The following is a 16,004-nucleotide window of genomic DNA, read 5'->3' on the forward strand; positions in this document are numbered from 1 at the left end:
TCAATCCTCTCATTCCTCATCTCGTGTTGTGTCTGGCGCCGCAGTCGGCGTGACCTTTTTGTGCCCCGTGAAAAGACTCCGCCGCCGGGCAGGACGAAACGGAGCGAGCGTTCGTACAGTGGGGCAGAGGCCGCAGCTCGTTTTTCCATCTTTTGTCGTTGTTGCCGCTGCGTCGCCCTTTGTTGACCCACAAACTGTCCCGTCATAATCCGACTAAGCGCCCGGTTCTGCGATCAGAGGCCGTGACACTGATTCTCTGAATGGCGAGCTTAACTTGCTCTGTAATTGTTTTCTGATGTGTATTATTTAGATATTTACTTGTGCCTCCTTTTTTTTTTTTTTCTTAAATTAAACCACACATGTCCCTGTTACCTCTTCTGTTACAGGATGACACTTATTCCCACCTCATAGTTTTCCTGCCTGCCGGCTTTCACCATGAACATCATTCAAGACAAACTAGGCAATGAGTTCCTGCGCTCCAACGGGGGCATGGACTCCAATTATGGCTCCGGCATGATCATGTTCAGCCACCTGCCGCCGGTGACCAGCTTCACCCGGCTGGCCGCCCACTCCGTCATGCAGGACCTTCCGCCGCAGGAGATGATCCTGAAGAAGGAGCGCGACTCGCCCGACTGCAGCATGGGCATCCAGGGCGGCGGCCTCGGCTGCGCGGGCGTGGGGGACTACGTTCACTCGATGGGAATCAAGCAGGAGAAGCTGTCGGAGCACGACTACCGCCTGCCGCTCTACCCCGGGGGCCTGGGGAAGAGCGGTGAGATGCTGGAGGTGACAGTCAGCAACAACCAGAACCTGCTGGTGCACGACCTTAACATGGGCAACGTGAGTACCTCTGCCAGGGAAGCGGAACGAGGGGCGGAGCTTGTCTGATCTCTGGTTGAATTAATGGCCGTGCCGTCAAATGTTATTACATCAATATGATTATTTCAAGCATCATTTTTTTAGGGTGGGGTAATCGATTAGTAGTTTAAATTGTATTTCCAGAAAATGACAATCATCTGATAATTTAAGGTTCTCAAATTTTGGCGCACGTGATAGAAACTTTACTCGTCTACAGCATATCAGAAAACAGTGAAAAATACCCAAAGCAATTTCCCAAAATCCACGGAGTCGTCCCTACCTTGCTTGTTTGTGTGATCTGCATCACCAAAACCAAAAGATAACGGAAAAATTACATATGCACAATTTTTCAAGTAGCATCTCACTAATTTGAAAATCACCTTTGAATCATCAGCATTTTTTACTACCTTTTAGTAATTGATTGTAAAATGTGACGCAAGTTAACAAGTGACTACTTCATTCAATTCCTGCAACAATGTTTACATTAGATCCAGTTAGTTTTGGTTTCACATGGCAATGTTGCGAGCGCACTAAAGAACTTATCATGACAAACTTACGTTTTGCCGTTATCATCTACGTGGGCTGCGTTTCCCTTTACTTGACTTTAATTTGTTGGTAGACTGGCGTGCGTCTGACGTCGGTTTGTTGTCAATTTGCCCGGAAGCCTTTTCTCTCTCTCTCTCTCACATCCACATACAAAATTTAATTAGATTTTTTATCGCTTCGTCAAACCAAATTGCGATGGAATATTTAGTCATTTCCTCTTCCCAGGGGCTGTCACAGCTCATTTTTACCCCTTTTCTGGTTCTTTTTCATCTTCTATGGTAGCTAGCTGCTTCAACTTCCTGTAATTGGTCTGAAACCCCAAAAAAATTCACATTACAAACTAACCGAACCATGGTTCAGTTGATCGGAACTGAGACCACCTCTTTTGTGGTCCGAGGAACCTTTCAGCGTCCTAAGAATTAATAGTACAACCAAGCAGAGGTTGTTCAATGTGAAATATCAACACATTTTAATTAAAATCATTTAAAAAATTCACATTTAATATTGTAAGTAATGATTTTCTGCATTAAACTGCTCCATCTCCCTCAGGACTTGGTCATAGCTCATAATAAAACACCTCCTGGGCTCTAGAATATTATGATGGATTATGTTTTATGAAGCAAACAATTAATTAGCCAATCAAGAAAAGATTCATTAAGATAATGAAAATTAATGGTGAGTCTTGTGATGTGTTTTCCTTCTCCGCTACACAAAAACAACATTCCAGTTAAAAACGGGCGTAGGGATATTATAACTGATCGAACAAGAAGAAAATCAAGACGATGAAATTTAAAACACGTCTCCGTTAAAACAACCCTGTTTTGTTGTTAAGCATATTTTAAACCCGGAGCGGAAGGAGTGTGTGAGAATCTAGTTGTTGACGTCATTTCTGCTGACGGCTTGAAGTGAGAAATAAAGATGAGCACCCTCCCTCCCTCCCTCCCTCCCTGATTCTCTCTCTCTCTGCGTAGAAGGGTGACGTCATCCAGCCTCAGCATGAATGAAAACTTCTTGGCGAGCACACAGCTGTCCTGTTTAAGCTCGCAATTCATTGCAGACGTCCTTTGTGCAAATTCAAATAGAAATACACACATCCACACTCTGCCTGACAATAGCCGGTCCTCAGAGGTCCCCGGGGCTGGAGATGTAGAAGTATGTCGGTAAAAACAGAATGAGTTATAGTCCTCGCCGTCTAGTCGAGGGCAATGTCATGTTTAAAAACATGAAGAAGCCTCTAAGTATTTGTTTTATTCTTGTAAATCATTTTTTTTTTAGGTTTAAGTCAACAATTACTTTCACCTCTGAATTGTTTGGTCACTAAAACTTTAGGTGGCCATCATGTTTTTCCAAAATATGTTAACTCCGATGTGCCGGATTTTGTCTAAGATGTTGACATCAGTGCTGCAACTATCATATATTTTCTTCATCGATTCATCTGCCAAATGTTTTCTACATTCATTGTTTGGTCTGTGAAATACTAGAGTCATCAAATTTGCCCGTTTTGTTCAACCAGCGGAACCAAAATACAAAGATATTTAATTTACTGTGGTGTAAGAAAAGAAAAGCACAAATGACTGGAACCATCTTAGTTTTAATTATATTTAAAAATCATTGATGAATCAATTGATTGTTCCTGTCAGATGATTAGTCGACTTAATTTTACAACTCAAATTCAGTTTACAATGATAAACAATACAGAAAAACTCACATTTATGATGTTGGAACTGGAGAAAATTTTGCATTTTTTATTTTAAAAAGTCACTTGCGTTATAAATTAATTATCAAAATAGCGGCAGAACAACTTTCTAGCGATCGACCAAATCGTTCAAGCTGTTCTGAGAAAGCCATGTTGATAAAATCATCCCAGCAGTTGAAATCATTTGATCTTTTCAAGAAATTGTTCTCTTCTTGTGTGTGTGGCAGTTTTTCATCCACCAGGTCAAAAACCACTCAAGCTAAAACAAAAAAATTGGACAGATTTTGACTTTATCCTGCTTTTACCATAAAAATGTGGGCTGCTGTTCGGGGCAGCAGGTGCAACCCGGCATGTTGCCTTGTCCGTCTCCGTATGGAAATGAGGAGCAGAGTGTCGGCTGAGGAAAAGAAAAATGGCAGCGCAGGAAGGTAAACTGACGGAATAAAAGGGGGATCAAGAGCCTCTTTCCTGAATGAACGCCGCCGCGCCCAGATTGTTTGTGGAGAAGTGAAGTGAGGGAGTCATTTAGTTGTGAATGTTTATTTTAGTTGGTGAGCAGTTTGTATATTATAGTCGACTCGCTCAGTGAATCACAAGCTGCTTATTCATAGAGGGGCCATAAATTTCAGGCTTTGTTATTCCGCCCACCAGAACCACATCTTGCACAAAGAGTCTGCAGCCCACAAACAAAGCTCCACATTGTCCGACTGCTTTTTCTTTCTGTTTGTTTGTTTGTTTCTGTGCACGAGCCACAAACATGGTCTTGTTTGCCACATTTAGACTAAAAGGTCCTTAACCTCCAGTCAAGTGATTTCCTCGCCGACTCTCACGGACCCTCTACCCCCCCACCCTCTGTCTCTCTCCCCCTCCCCTCTCCCTTTGTCATCCTCACAGCTGCCGAGTCAGTTAGGGAAGGAGCCCACGGGGAGAAAAGGTCGGAGGTCAAATGGTGATGGACAGGAGGGTAAACCGAGAAAGAAGAGAAGCGAGGTGAAGGTTTGTCACGTGTCCATATTTATATTTATATCTGTGATTTTAGTATTTATTCGTGCGTATTTAGAATAAATTGTAATACTGAAAATGCTGTATATTTATAAATTTTTCATAAAACAATTTCTATATTGTTTTTTTTTTAAGTATGTTTGTGTCTTTAAATTTTTGGTGTGGTTTTACAATCACTAATTATAAACATCATATGACATGAACTCAAACCTTCTATTCATTGGCAAACAGACCTGAGCTTGTTTTATATTTAGCAACATGATTTTGTTTGTAGCAGAGGAACGAGCAGAGGAAACAGGAAGTGTTGATGACACGATATCTCATTCATATTTAATCCCCCTAAGTGATTTAGGGTCATACATAGATTTCACTTTACATGTGATCATATTTGTTCTCTCTTATATATTTTGTGTATAATTGGAAACCGTATTGTTAACCACCTCGAGGTTAACATATTTACAGTTTCCTGTGTGTTTTCCTGAACGCGATCTCTCAGGAGCGCTTTGAGGAAAATTTCTTTGGGATTCCACAGGGTTTCTTTCACACAAGAGAAAAACTGACCCTTTTTTCTTTCTCCTGTGTTATTCCACAGCAGTCGATGATGCTGGACGGAGAAGGAGGCAGCCTGTCGCCGGGAAACAAGCCGCACATCTGTGAGCACTGCGCTGCGTCCTTCAGAAGCTCCTATCACCTGCGCAGACACGTCCTCATTCACACAGGTATCGCTACAAGCTCATGTCCATCGTCATATTTTCTCTCATGTTCTGTCTTGGCAGCATATTAAAAGGAAGGTCACCAGTAAGAAACTGAAGTAATCATTACTGTTTATTAAAATTTAAATGAATCAAGAAGACAAAACACTGAACTTTTTTGTGTCATGTGCCTGACTCCTTCCTTGTTTTGGAATTGATTCAGGACTAATGTCCTCATTTTAAAAAAAATCATCTTTCCCCTTTATTTAAAATAATTAGCCGATAGTACAATTAATTCATGTCGTCACAAAACTACAAAGTATGATTTTTAAAAGTGAAATATCAGTTATAGTTGATGCACAATTGACCACTTTTTGTCCAGACATGTAGACGTTCGGGTTGATTATGCGTTTTAGTTTGAGCTTATCATCAGTTGCGATTAATTTGATTGTCATATAACTCAGTTTTAGTTTTAAAAAGAGGTCTTTCTAAATTCATACTGTTGCTGTGTTTTCTTTCACAACTCTGGGTTGTGCAAATAAAAGACACCTGCAGACTGCAGTTCGATCTACGGCATAAGCCTCGCAACACACGCTGCCTCTGAATTGTATGTTTGCTGTTGGTGTAACTGTGGCCCGAAGAGACAAATTAACACCCTTGAGAAACAATGTGAAAAAGTAAAGTGGTAATTATTGCATTGGCTGCCTTTCCACAAAAAACTAACTTCCTGAATCCCTGCTGGTTTTATTTCAGGTGAACGACCCTTCAGATGCAACCAGTGCAACATGAGTTTCATTCAGAAGTATCTTCTCCAGCGGCACGAGAAGATCCACAGTGGTAAGTGATTTAATGACGCCAGGCGGCCTGATGGAAACCCTGCCAGTCAGTCAACTGCAGGAGAACTAACGTGGAGCTCTGCTTCTTGATTTGTTGTGCGACAGGAGAGAAGCCATTCAGCTGTGACCAGTGCAACATGCGATTCATTCAGAAGTACCACATGGAGCGGCACAAGAGGACACACAGCGGAGAGAAGCCGTACAGATGTGAGACCTGCCAACAGGCAAGTGACCGCTGCTCTTCACACTGTAAAAGTGAACATCCGCCACTTTAAATTCATTATTCCTTTTTTAAACATTTGTTGTTTGTGTCCCTTCAGTTTTTTTCCAGGACAGACAGACTGCTCAAGCACAAGCGAACCTGTGGCGAAGCCATAAAGAAGGGGCTGGATCCCGGGATGATGGACCTGGGTTGCGTCGACATGGGCCACGGCAGCTATGGGGTCACTCAGGGAAACGTCGGGAGCTCCGGCAGAAAGAGGGGCAAGTCCAAAAACGGCGGCGAGGGAGGCGAGCGCAAAAAGAAGAAGGGGGACGGAGGAGGTGGCGGCGGGAGGGTTCCGCACATTCACGGTTCTGCGCCTGGAGGCTACGGCGTCCACGAGTACTCCATGGAGAACCAAACGATATCCTCCTCCAGCGAGCCGGGGCCCAGCATGCAACAGAGCCACCACGGCCGAGCTCCAAAGATGGCGTTCAAGAGGGCCAATCGCAAGAGCATGGCCAAGGCCGCCGGCCCCATGGAGCGCAGCATGGGCATGGACGGACTCGGCCTCATGCAGGGTAACGGACCCAAAGTCGGCGCCAGCAGCAGCAGCAGCGGCGGCGGCGGCAGCAACTACGACGACGCCATGCAGTTTCTGAAGAAGAGACGCTACCTTCACGCGGCGAACAACGGCAACCCGTCGGGGCCTGTGGTTTCCGGCGTCACCAGCAGCGAGTACGACATCGGCCACTTGTCGCAGCAGACAGTCGTTCAGGGCGTCGTCTCCAGCGTGATGGACGCCGACTCGCCGCTGAGCCTCGACAAGTCGGGGATCCCCGACGAGGTGCTGCAGAGCCTCCTCGACCACTACGCCCAGAAGCCCGACGGCTCGCACCACGACGTCCACTTTGACATCAGCGACCACCACGTGGATCTGAACCACGCTGCAGCCGACGGCCCGGAAATCGGCCACGGCGGCGACGCCTCCAGCCCGTCCGGGGACAAGAACGGCATGATGCACGAGTACTCTCGCTTCCTGCTGCAGGCCCTGGAGCGCACCAGCCACAGCACCAGCTTCCTCCTGGGACACGGGCCTCCCGCCCTGGGACCCTTCACCAGCTCCCACCAGGGCAACCCACTCTACGCAGACAAGAACATCTACACTACATCCCCGCTGGACTGCGGGTTCGGCCAGCCGGTGGCCTCGCCCTCGCTGCCCTCGTCGGTGCCAAAATCGCACTTTGCGATGCTGACGGGCTCCTCGCCGCAGCACGGCTTCCACCTGAGCGGCCTGGAGCCGTCCGCACACCAGCAGCTCACCCCGTCTCAGGAGCTCACCGAGCAGATGGAGAAGCACCACTCCTCCTCCACTCCCCCCTCCTCGTACCAGATCAGCCCGTCTGACCTGAGCAGCGACAAGGACCGAGCGCCGGTCAAGAACGGCGCGGCCGTCTTCCCCCTGGACTCGTCCAAGCCTTCCTCCTACCAGATAGAAAACTTTGCCCAGGCCTTCGGCTCGCAGTTCAAGTCGGACGGCCGCGGCTTGTCGTACGGCACCGACCCCGGCGGGGAGGTGGACCACCGGTTACGGACGTCGGTGTCTGAATTCTCAGGTTTTACTAGTTTGTTATCTGATGTCAACGAGCCAGTGAGCACCGGCTCCAAAACTCCAACAAGCCAAAGCTACAGATGAGAGGCTGAGCGGGAGAGAACACACTGTCGATGTTCTGATTCTATTTTTTTTAGCGCTCCTATTTTATTATTATTATTATTATTATTATTGTTATTATTATTATTTTTCTAAGTGACATCTTTATTTTAATTATGCCGATGCTCTGTTCATGTGCCCACTCCTCTCCCCACAATAAGCCTGCAAGGCTACTTGCAAATGCATTTTTTTTTATCCGTTATTTTTTTAATAATTTAAATATGTATTGACTGTTTATTCTCGTCATATTAGTGACATTAGGTCTTAGTCATTAATCATGAGCTGAAATACTTCTTTTTTTTTTTTACACACGTTAGCGTAGCTGTAGCGCCGGGCGTTTTTCTTTTCCAATGAGCTGAAAAGTGTTTGAGCAATCAACTTTACAAAAAAATAAAATAATAGTAAATGGAAATATAATGGCAGGGAATAGCCCAGAAACGATATAGCAAAAACGAAAAACCTAGAAGTTTGTCGTCGTCTGTTACAAGGTTTTTAAAAAAGTATTACTCAGGAAAAAAAAAGTGGGAAGGGGAGACGCCCGCGAGGGGCGGCGAGTCGCAGCGAGGGGCCGCGGTTTTCACAAAATGTTGTTTGTTACTTTGTCGAATGAAACCGACTGCCTCCAGCTCACTTGAACACTGAAACACTTTCTACTTGGCTACATAGAGATTATGGTACTTTCATGTCAATGTGAAACTCATGTTTTCTTCAATAAGGGCCATATATATATATATATATATATATTATCTATATATATATATTTATAAGAATATATATTAATGTAATATAACAGATTTAATCATTCTGGGGAGAAACTGCCAGTTGAAGTTGCCGGGGGAGACGGGGGCTGGTTCTCGGGGGGAAATGTGTTTGTGTGGTATATTTTTTTCAGAGATCAAAAAGTGGCGTTAGGGTTTTTTCTCTGGCCAATAGAAGCTGCTGTTGGACAGCCACAGAATGGCCTTCCACCTTCCCTCCTCCTCTTCCTCTGTTCCTCTCATTTCTTAAGGAAAAGAAAATTAGCACTTTGAGCCGGTTGCGTACGTCGCGTACAGAAGCCACCTTCGGATCGAGGAAGCTCAAACGTCAGGGAAAGGACTGGACTGGCTTTTTGACCGAGACTTGTTTGTTTCTGTATATGCAGACGGGAGTTGGACATATTGTGGGTGGATGACGGGGAGGGGGGCGGGGGCGGGGAGGGCTGGTATGTGGAAGTGGGATTTTTTATTGATATTTTCTCTTTCTCCTTACTTTTAGGGAGGGATTAGCGAGGGAGGTGGGGGCGGGCGGGCGGGAAGGGGGATTTTAAAATCCAGCGACATTTAATCGGGACAATGTAAATGTAATTCAAACCCCTAGTTTTAGTTTTTTGACTTGTTATCCAACTTAGCAGCTTTTGCTTTCGTATTGAATTTGATGACAAAAAAAAAAAATGTGTTAGTGATCAAGTATTTCTGAGGCGGCCATATGCAGTATGGGCAACAAAAAAACAACCATAAGAAAGAAAAGATGCCTGACCCCCAAAAAAAACAAATTTGTATGCATTTAGACCATTCTTTTTTTTTTTTTTTTTTTACGTGTGCTGGCGGAACCACGCACATTTGTCCCATTTAGAAATTTGGTGCCTATATCTGAGAAGTACTGGTGCAAGATATTGTCTAGTAAATGTTAGATGTCATTTCTTGCTGATTTAAAATGAAAAAAAAAAATGTATTTATGCTGTACGTTTTTTTTTTTGTTTCTTTACAAACAAAAATTGCGCTGTCTTCCATCGCTACAACTCGGCCTTGAGTGCTGGGAACGATATCACTCCGCTGAATGACTCTTTTTGAAAAGAAAAGAAAAAGAAGCCCTTTACACCCACGATGGCCTGTTGTTTTAAGCAATCATGAAAAACGTTCGCAGGGAAAAAAATTTGCGACGCCGTCATATCTCAAATGAGTGTTGACGCCATGTCGGGCCGAGGGCGTGAACATAGAAGTGGCCTCACATATTACCTCATATCACAATAAACCAGGGACGGAGGAGCAAGTGAAGGTTTGACGTCTGTAGCGGAGATGCTGTTGTACGTGTCAAAAAAACAACAAAACCGAAGTCATGTTTCCGTGTGACGTGACCTTTCTGTGACCCGACGTCGTCGCTTCGGGGTTCGTTTCTGTAAATGTCTCACGCCAGCGCAGTGTTGGGTCTCCTCAGTCGGACCTCCTCTCTCCTCCGCGTCGTGTATTTACCATATTCTTTCAATATGCTTCTTGTTTACAAAAAATATGTACAAAAACACTACATCTTACTGTACTTAATTCTGAACCCTGTATAAATTTTAATTTTACTTATCTTTCTTCCCCCCCCTTTTTTTTTTAAAAAAAAGAAAAAAAACCATTTTCATCACCGCCAAACTTTTTTTGTAGCTGATGATATCTTCCATTCTTATGTTGTCGCAGGTTCTTGAGACGCGTTTCACGGGGACTTGTGCTTTTGTCCAATGAATTTTAAAACTGATTAGGGAGAAAAACAAATAAAATAAAAAACTTGTCGACCAACTCTTTGTTGTAACTGGTGTTGAGCATGTTGATGCATTTTGTGTATCCGTTCTTATCAGAAGCGTTGATGAGGGATATTGTTGGAGAAGCTTACTGAAGCTTATTGTTGCTGTATTTATTTCCACCACCAGGTGGTGATAATGTCTCTACTTATTTTTAACAACTCGCGCTTTAATGATGATGTTGGTTGTTTGAATTCTCCTGTTTCTCTACATTAATTTGTCAAATTTCAGTTAAACTTGCACTAAAACTTCACTTCAGCTTAAATATTTTAATAAGTTTCTAATATAGTTTCTACTTCAGGCTCTATAGATAAAGTGCTGCTGAATAACTCGTCCTGGCATCAAAAGAAACACAGTAAGTCTTGTTTTCTTGTGATTTATAAAGCTATTATTCACTACTATAAAATCATGAAGCACTCAGATATGAGCCGGTGTTTCAGGATGTAACACAAATACTTAACAAAGCCGTCACTGTCCCACCTTGAGTTAATCCTCATAATTTTTTTCTTTCAAATTAAAATGAAGTGAAGTTGCATAGACGATACCAAGTGGTTGCCCACATAAATCATATTGTTTGTACCAAGTCTCCTGCATTAACACCAGGTTTTCTAGTAGTGACTTACTGTCGCTAACATTTATTAGAGGTAGAAGAACCATCTGTCATGCACTCAAAATTTAATTCCACTGAAATTAATTTTCAACTCAAGAGATATAAAATTGTCTGAATGTTTGGTGCCAAGTGCTTATTTTTTTATTGTCTTCCTCAGTTAAAGGCTAAACTGAGTATATATATATATATATATATATATATATATATATATATGATTAATCGATATGTTGTTTGGTCCATAAAATGTCATGAAATGGTGAAAAATGTCGAAAACCAAAGATATTTACTCTCACAGGAGCAAAGAAACCAGAAAATATTCTCATTTAAGAAGATGAACTCAGAGAATTTTGTTTTTTGTTTCCGATAAAACTATTGCCGATTGATTTAGTAGTCGATTAATAATCGATTAACTGTTGCAGCTCTAGCTTGTACAGTAGAGGAGATTTGATCGTCTGTTATCAATGTAAATCCCCATGAGAATTTGACATGGTCACATTAAAAGAATATTAATTCTCCTGAGAACTCAAATCAAGAAAGAAAATTTGCAAAAGGCAAATATGGAAATGATTATAGATCAGCCAAATAAGAGATATGACTACATGAAGCCCTCCGCGTTGCCACCGCTGCACATCCACGTGAATTCAACCATTGACGCTGGTGACCTGATCTCCTCTCTCGTCCTTCTCAGGGAAACAAACTGCTTCCTGAAATTCAAAAAGGAGAAGCTGTCCGTCTTCCCGTCAAACCCAGAGTGAAACTGGCATTCCGTGAGTAATTTGCTCTTCAATGTCCTTTCGTCCACACCTGCGTGATTCAGCAGCGCCGATCCCCTTTCTCTCTCTTCCCCCTCTGTCAATAAATGACTGCTGCATTTTGCCAGTAATGATAATCGTGACGTTGAAGTTTTTTCATTTGTCATTTGTGATTGATAAGGGCATTCGTGTTGTCGACTGGAAGAGGGAAAATGTGTCCATAAGACGAGGAAGGAATGTGTTGTGATTTTTTTAATTAAGTAACAATAGAATAGAATTGTCTTTATTGTCATTTATTTAATGATCAGTGGGTTCCTCCCCCTTACATGTATCAGAACAATAAATAATTAAAAAACAAAAAACACAAAGTCAGTAGCAGCAATTTTCAAGTAAAGTGAGATAAAAAACAAGGGAGTTGTGTCCCTCGGATGCAGACGGTAAGACTTCATATTCATATTTTTCATATCTCATATCTCATATCAGTCACTAGTCAGTCGCTCGTTCTGTCCCGTCGTTCCCTCTCTCTGCCTCCGCACGTCTGTTGACACCGGAGACGTGAGAGTGACGTGCAACAAGTTGTTATCTTCAAAGCTGGGCTGAGGTTGTGTGCACAGGGAGATAGTGAATACGGGCCGACGGCAATAAAAAAAAAAAGGAGAGAGAGAGAGGAGAGACTTTTAATGATGCCGTGACAACATGTGGTCACGGCTGAAGAGGAATCAAAGAAAGTACGGTTGGCTTTGGGGCGAACCACGGAATTCAAGATGCCACTAGGTCACTTTTCACCCAGTGCCGTCATCGGGTCCATTATTTTTTAGGTTTTTATTATATTGTGATAAAACCAAAAGCAAAAGTAAATTGACTTGACTGAAGTTTCTGTGGCTCTTTGCGATAAAAACCTCAGCAGCTGAGAAGAATCCATCAACGACGACGCCGACGACTGAAACATGAAAGCTCTTGCCTTGTATCAAGAATGACAAAAAAAACCTCCCAGAATCCACTCCTGGAATAAGACGCACTCTTGTCAACACGGGGGGGGTCTGATAAAAATCAACACACTGTACTGAAAGACTGTTGCAACATCTCCCAAAGTATTTGCATGAGATGAGGTCAGCGATGGCGGTGGGTTTAATTTTGCATCTCTTGATGCGGGACGGTCCCAGAGCAGGTTCAGAGGAAACTGTGCTGCAGCAACGTATCTATATATATGTGTGTATATATATACAGATATGTATATATATACAGATCTGTATATATATAGAGATATATAGATATATATCTATGTATATATAGATATGTATATAGATAGATAGATATGTGTGTATATATATAGATATATATCTATATATATGTATATATACATATGTGTATGTATATATAAATATATAGATATGTATATATGTATTCATATAAATGTGTATATACACATATGTATATATCTATATCTATATATGTATGTATATATATATACATATATATCTATTTATGTATTATATAGTGGAAAGGTTACATTGAGAAATAAACCATTAGCTCAGATAAAGTCCACTCCTCCTTAGTCAAACAATAACACAACGTTTAGGGCTTAGAACAATATACTTCCTCAGAAACCGATCGAGGTGTGGGACGTTACGTTTGAACGGGTCACAAAGGACAATTATTGCCGTGAATAGGCAATGTTTTTGTTGCTTCTGTCGTCATTGATCTTGGAAAAAAAAGTTGCCAAAGCGTCAGAAGATGTGAGCACCGAAAAAAAGGGATTTGAGAAAATCGTTACATCACAAACTGTTTTTTTTTTTTCTCTTGAATTTCTCATGTGGAGTTGTTGTTTTGCGTCAGAAAGGAATTCAACACTACAAAGAACAAAAATACCTCAACTGTTGACAAGAGGAGAATTTGGTGTCAGGCCAGATTCTCTTTTGTGATCTCGATCAAGTTGACCTTTAGTTTTGAGATGTTTTTAACGGGACGTCCCGCGGCTGTGATGTCACCAAATTCATAATGACACAGAGGGTCGGGGCTTTATTTGATTCATATCTTTTACTGTTCGTGTCCTTTTGTTTATGGACGTCCTCTGCCCAGTGTGTCGCCCGCAGTTAAACAAATGTTGTGCAGTAAAACCGTGACTGTGCGTTCATGCCGCCCAGTTTCAGAGAAAAGGGATACAAAATGTAAATAGGCTTCCTGGTGCAATACAAGAGAAACATGCCACGACAAGGCAAAGGTCAACTTGTGCGCGGGTGCATCATAACTTCAGTTATTGTGAGAAATCAGGGATCAGCGCGGACGTGTGAAGAGGTTCCCCACATCTGCCGGACAGTTGACCCGGGATCTTTGACCGCTGCTCACGTACATGTCGCTTATCAGAAGCCGTCAAAGCTTCGGTCGGGGAGGGGAAATGACATCTGGTGATTAACTCTCCAAGTTCGCACCAATTCATGCAAATCTGCACGGGGCTGCCAAGAAAGTGCAGGGTGTGGCAGGAGCGACGTGTTTTGTTTGCTGCCTTGATCTTTCATAACCACTGGAAATAGAACTGTGAGTCCACAGCAACGGTAACGCGAAGAGCAAGGAACGACCATGAGGCAGGGGCTATTATTTGTGCTCCTGTTTTCTCATCTTTGGACAATAACATAAAAATAAAAAAAGCTCTGACAAGGGGACTCGGGTGACTCAGTTCAAATCAGGTCACTGTACATCAGTGTATCTAAAGCTCTGAGGAACATTGTCTCACAATCACTTTCACGTCACCTGTTCGAATAACGAACCACAGAACTTTAGATTCATCTCAAAGTCACACTGACCTGGCCCTGGTCCCGGTCCTGGTCCTGGTCCTGGTCCTGGCCCTGGCCCTGGTCCCGGCCCTGGTCCCTGGCCCTGGTCCTGCTCCTGCTCCTGGTCCTGGTCCTGGTCCTGGTCCTGGCCCTGGCCCTGGTCCTGCTCCCGGTCCTGGCCCTGGTCCTGGTCCTGGTCCCGGTCCTGGCCCTGGTCCCGGTCCTGGTCCTGCTCCTGGTCCTCGCCCTGGGCCTGCTCCCGGTCCTGGTCCTGCTCCTGGTCCTCGCCCTGGTCCTGCTCCAGGTCCCGGCCCCGGCCCGGCCCTGGCCCTGGTCCTGCTCCTGGTCCTAGCCCTGGTCCTGCTCCCGTTCCTGGTCCTGCTCCTGGTCCTGGCCCTGGCCCTGGCCCTGGTCCTGCTCCTGGTCCTAGCCCTGGTCCTCTCCCCGTTCCTCATCCTGCTCCCGGTCCTGGCCCTGGCCCTGGTCCTGCTCCTGCTCCTGGTCCTGGTCCTGGTCCTGGTCCTGGTCCTAGCCCTGGTCCTCTCCCCGTTCCTCATCCTGCTCCCGGTCCTGGCCCTGGCCCTGGTCCTGCCCCTGCTCCTGCTCCTGGTCCTAGCCCTGGTCCTCTCCCCGTTCCTCATCCTGCTCCCGGTCCTGGCCCTGGCCCTGGTCCTGCTCCTGCTCCTGCTCCTGGTCCTGGTCCTGGTCCTGGTCCTGCCCCTGCTCCTGCTCCTGGTCCTAGCCCTGGTCCTCTCCCCGTTCCTCATCCTGCTCCCGGTCCTGGCCCTGGCCCTGGTCCTGCCCCTGCTCCTGCTCCTGGTCCTAGCCCTGGTCCTCTCCCCGTTCCTCATCCTGCTCCCGGTCCTGGCCCTGGCCCTGGTCCTGCTCCTGCTCCTGGTCCTGGTCCTGGTCCTGCCCCTGCTCCTGCTCCTGGTCCTAGCCCTGGTCCTCTCCCCGTTCCTCATCCTGCTCCCGGTCCTGGCCCTGGCCCTGGTCCTGCTCCTGGTCCTGCTCCTGGTCCTGGTCCTGGTCCTGGTCCTGGCCCTGGCCCTGGTCCTGCTCCCGCTCCTGGCCCTGCTCCTGGTCCTGGCCCTGCTCCTCGTCCCGTCCCCGCACCTGGTCCTGGTCCAGCGTCGGATGCTGCTGCTGCTGCTCGATGCCCAGTTCTGACCCAAACCAGCCCAACTTGAGACGCTGACGCCACAAGAACCGACTGCTCCTGCGACTCCATGAGATGACACAGTCATTAAAGGTATATCACATCAAAAATACAATTCCATAATGCAATTGTGCTGTAGCATTGCGAAAGTTTGCATAAAGTCGAGCACAACGTAAAAGTCAGTCACAGTATTTCATGAAAAACATGAAATATCTAGTAGATTATTGATATGGAAATAGTCAGTCAGTCTGTTTGATCAAGCTCTTTGTTTGGATTATGGGTTGTTCACTGTGTGATATCTGTTGTTAAATCTATATATAGACGGACGATAAACTGAGTCAAACATGAGAGGAATTTTTCATGATGCCAAGGAGGAAGTTTGGTATTTTTTTTTGACACCACCACCGTCTAAAATGTGGCAATACGTCTAGCAAAGATAACATTGTAGCCAATAAGGCGATGCCGCTTTTGAGAATAAAGTCGCATTATTGTAGAATGAAGTTGTAATTTTACAAGGAAAATCTCTGGAAATCAAAATGGCGCCAATATTCTGTCATAAATACCAGACAGGCCAACGGGGACATTTTCTTTTCTTTTTCTCTGTCGTAAAGTTTTTTTTATTAACCA

At 44.6% G+C, this 16,004-nt stretch overlaps 1 protein-coding gene across 4 annotated transcripts in view; it reads left to right on the plus strand.

Moving 5' to 3' along the window:
• The window catches only part of znf281a (zinc finger protein 281a), an 85,151-nt gene extending 76,435 nt beyond the window's left edge, over window positions 1-8,716 (plus strand). For all 4 annotated transcript variants that reach the window (XM_047328349.1, XM_047328348.1, XM_035614244.2 and 1 more), the window contains 6 exons: window positions 387-840; window positions 3,995-4,096; window positions 4,695-4,821; window positions 5,548-5,631; window positions 5,736-5,854; window positions 5,951-8,716. In XM_047328349.1, the coding sequence (XP_047184305.1) occupies window positions 436-840; window positions 3,995-4,096; window positions 4,695-4,821; window positions 5,548-5,631; window positions 5,736-5,854; window positions 5,951-7,528 (2,415 nt within the window). In that variant the 5' untranslated portion in view covers window positions 387-435 and the 3' untranslated portion in view covers window positions 7,529-8,716. The remainder of the gene's footprint in view (window positions 1-386; window positions 841-3,994; window positions 4,097-4,694; window positions 4,822-5,547; window positions 5,632-5,735; window positions 5,855-5,950) is intronic.
• The last annotated feature ends 7,288 nt before the right edge of the window (window positions 8,717-16,004 follow it).

The sequence above is a fragment of the Scophthalmus maximus genome, chromosome 17 (genome assembly GCF_022379125.1).
Source record: "Scophthalmus maximus strain ysfricsl-2021 chromosome 17, ASM2237912v1, whole genome shotgun sequence".
NCBI lineage: Eukaryota > Metazoa > Chordata > Actinopteri > Pleuronectiformes > Scophthalmidae > Scophthalmus > Scophthalmus maximus.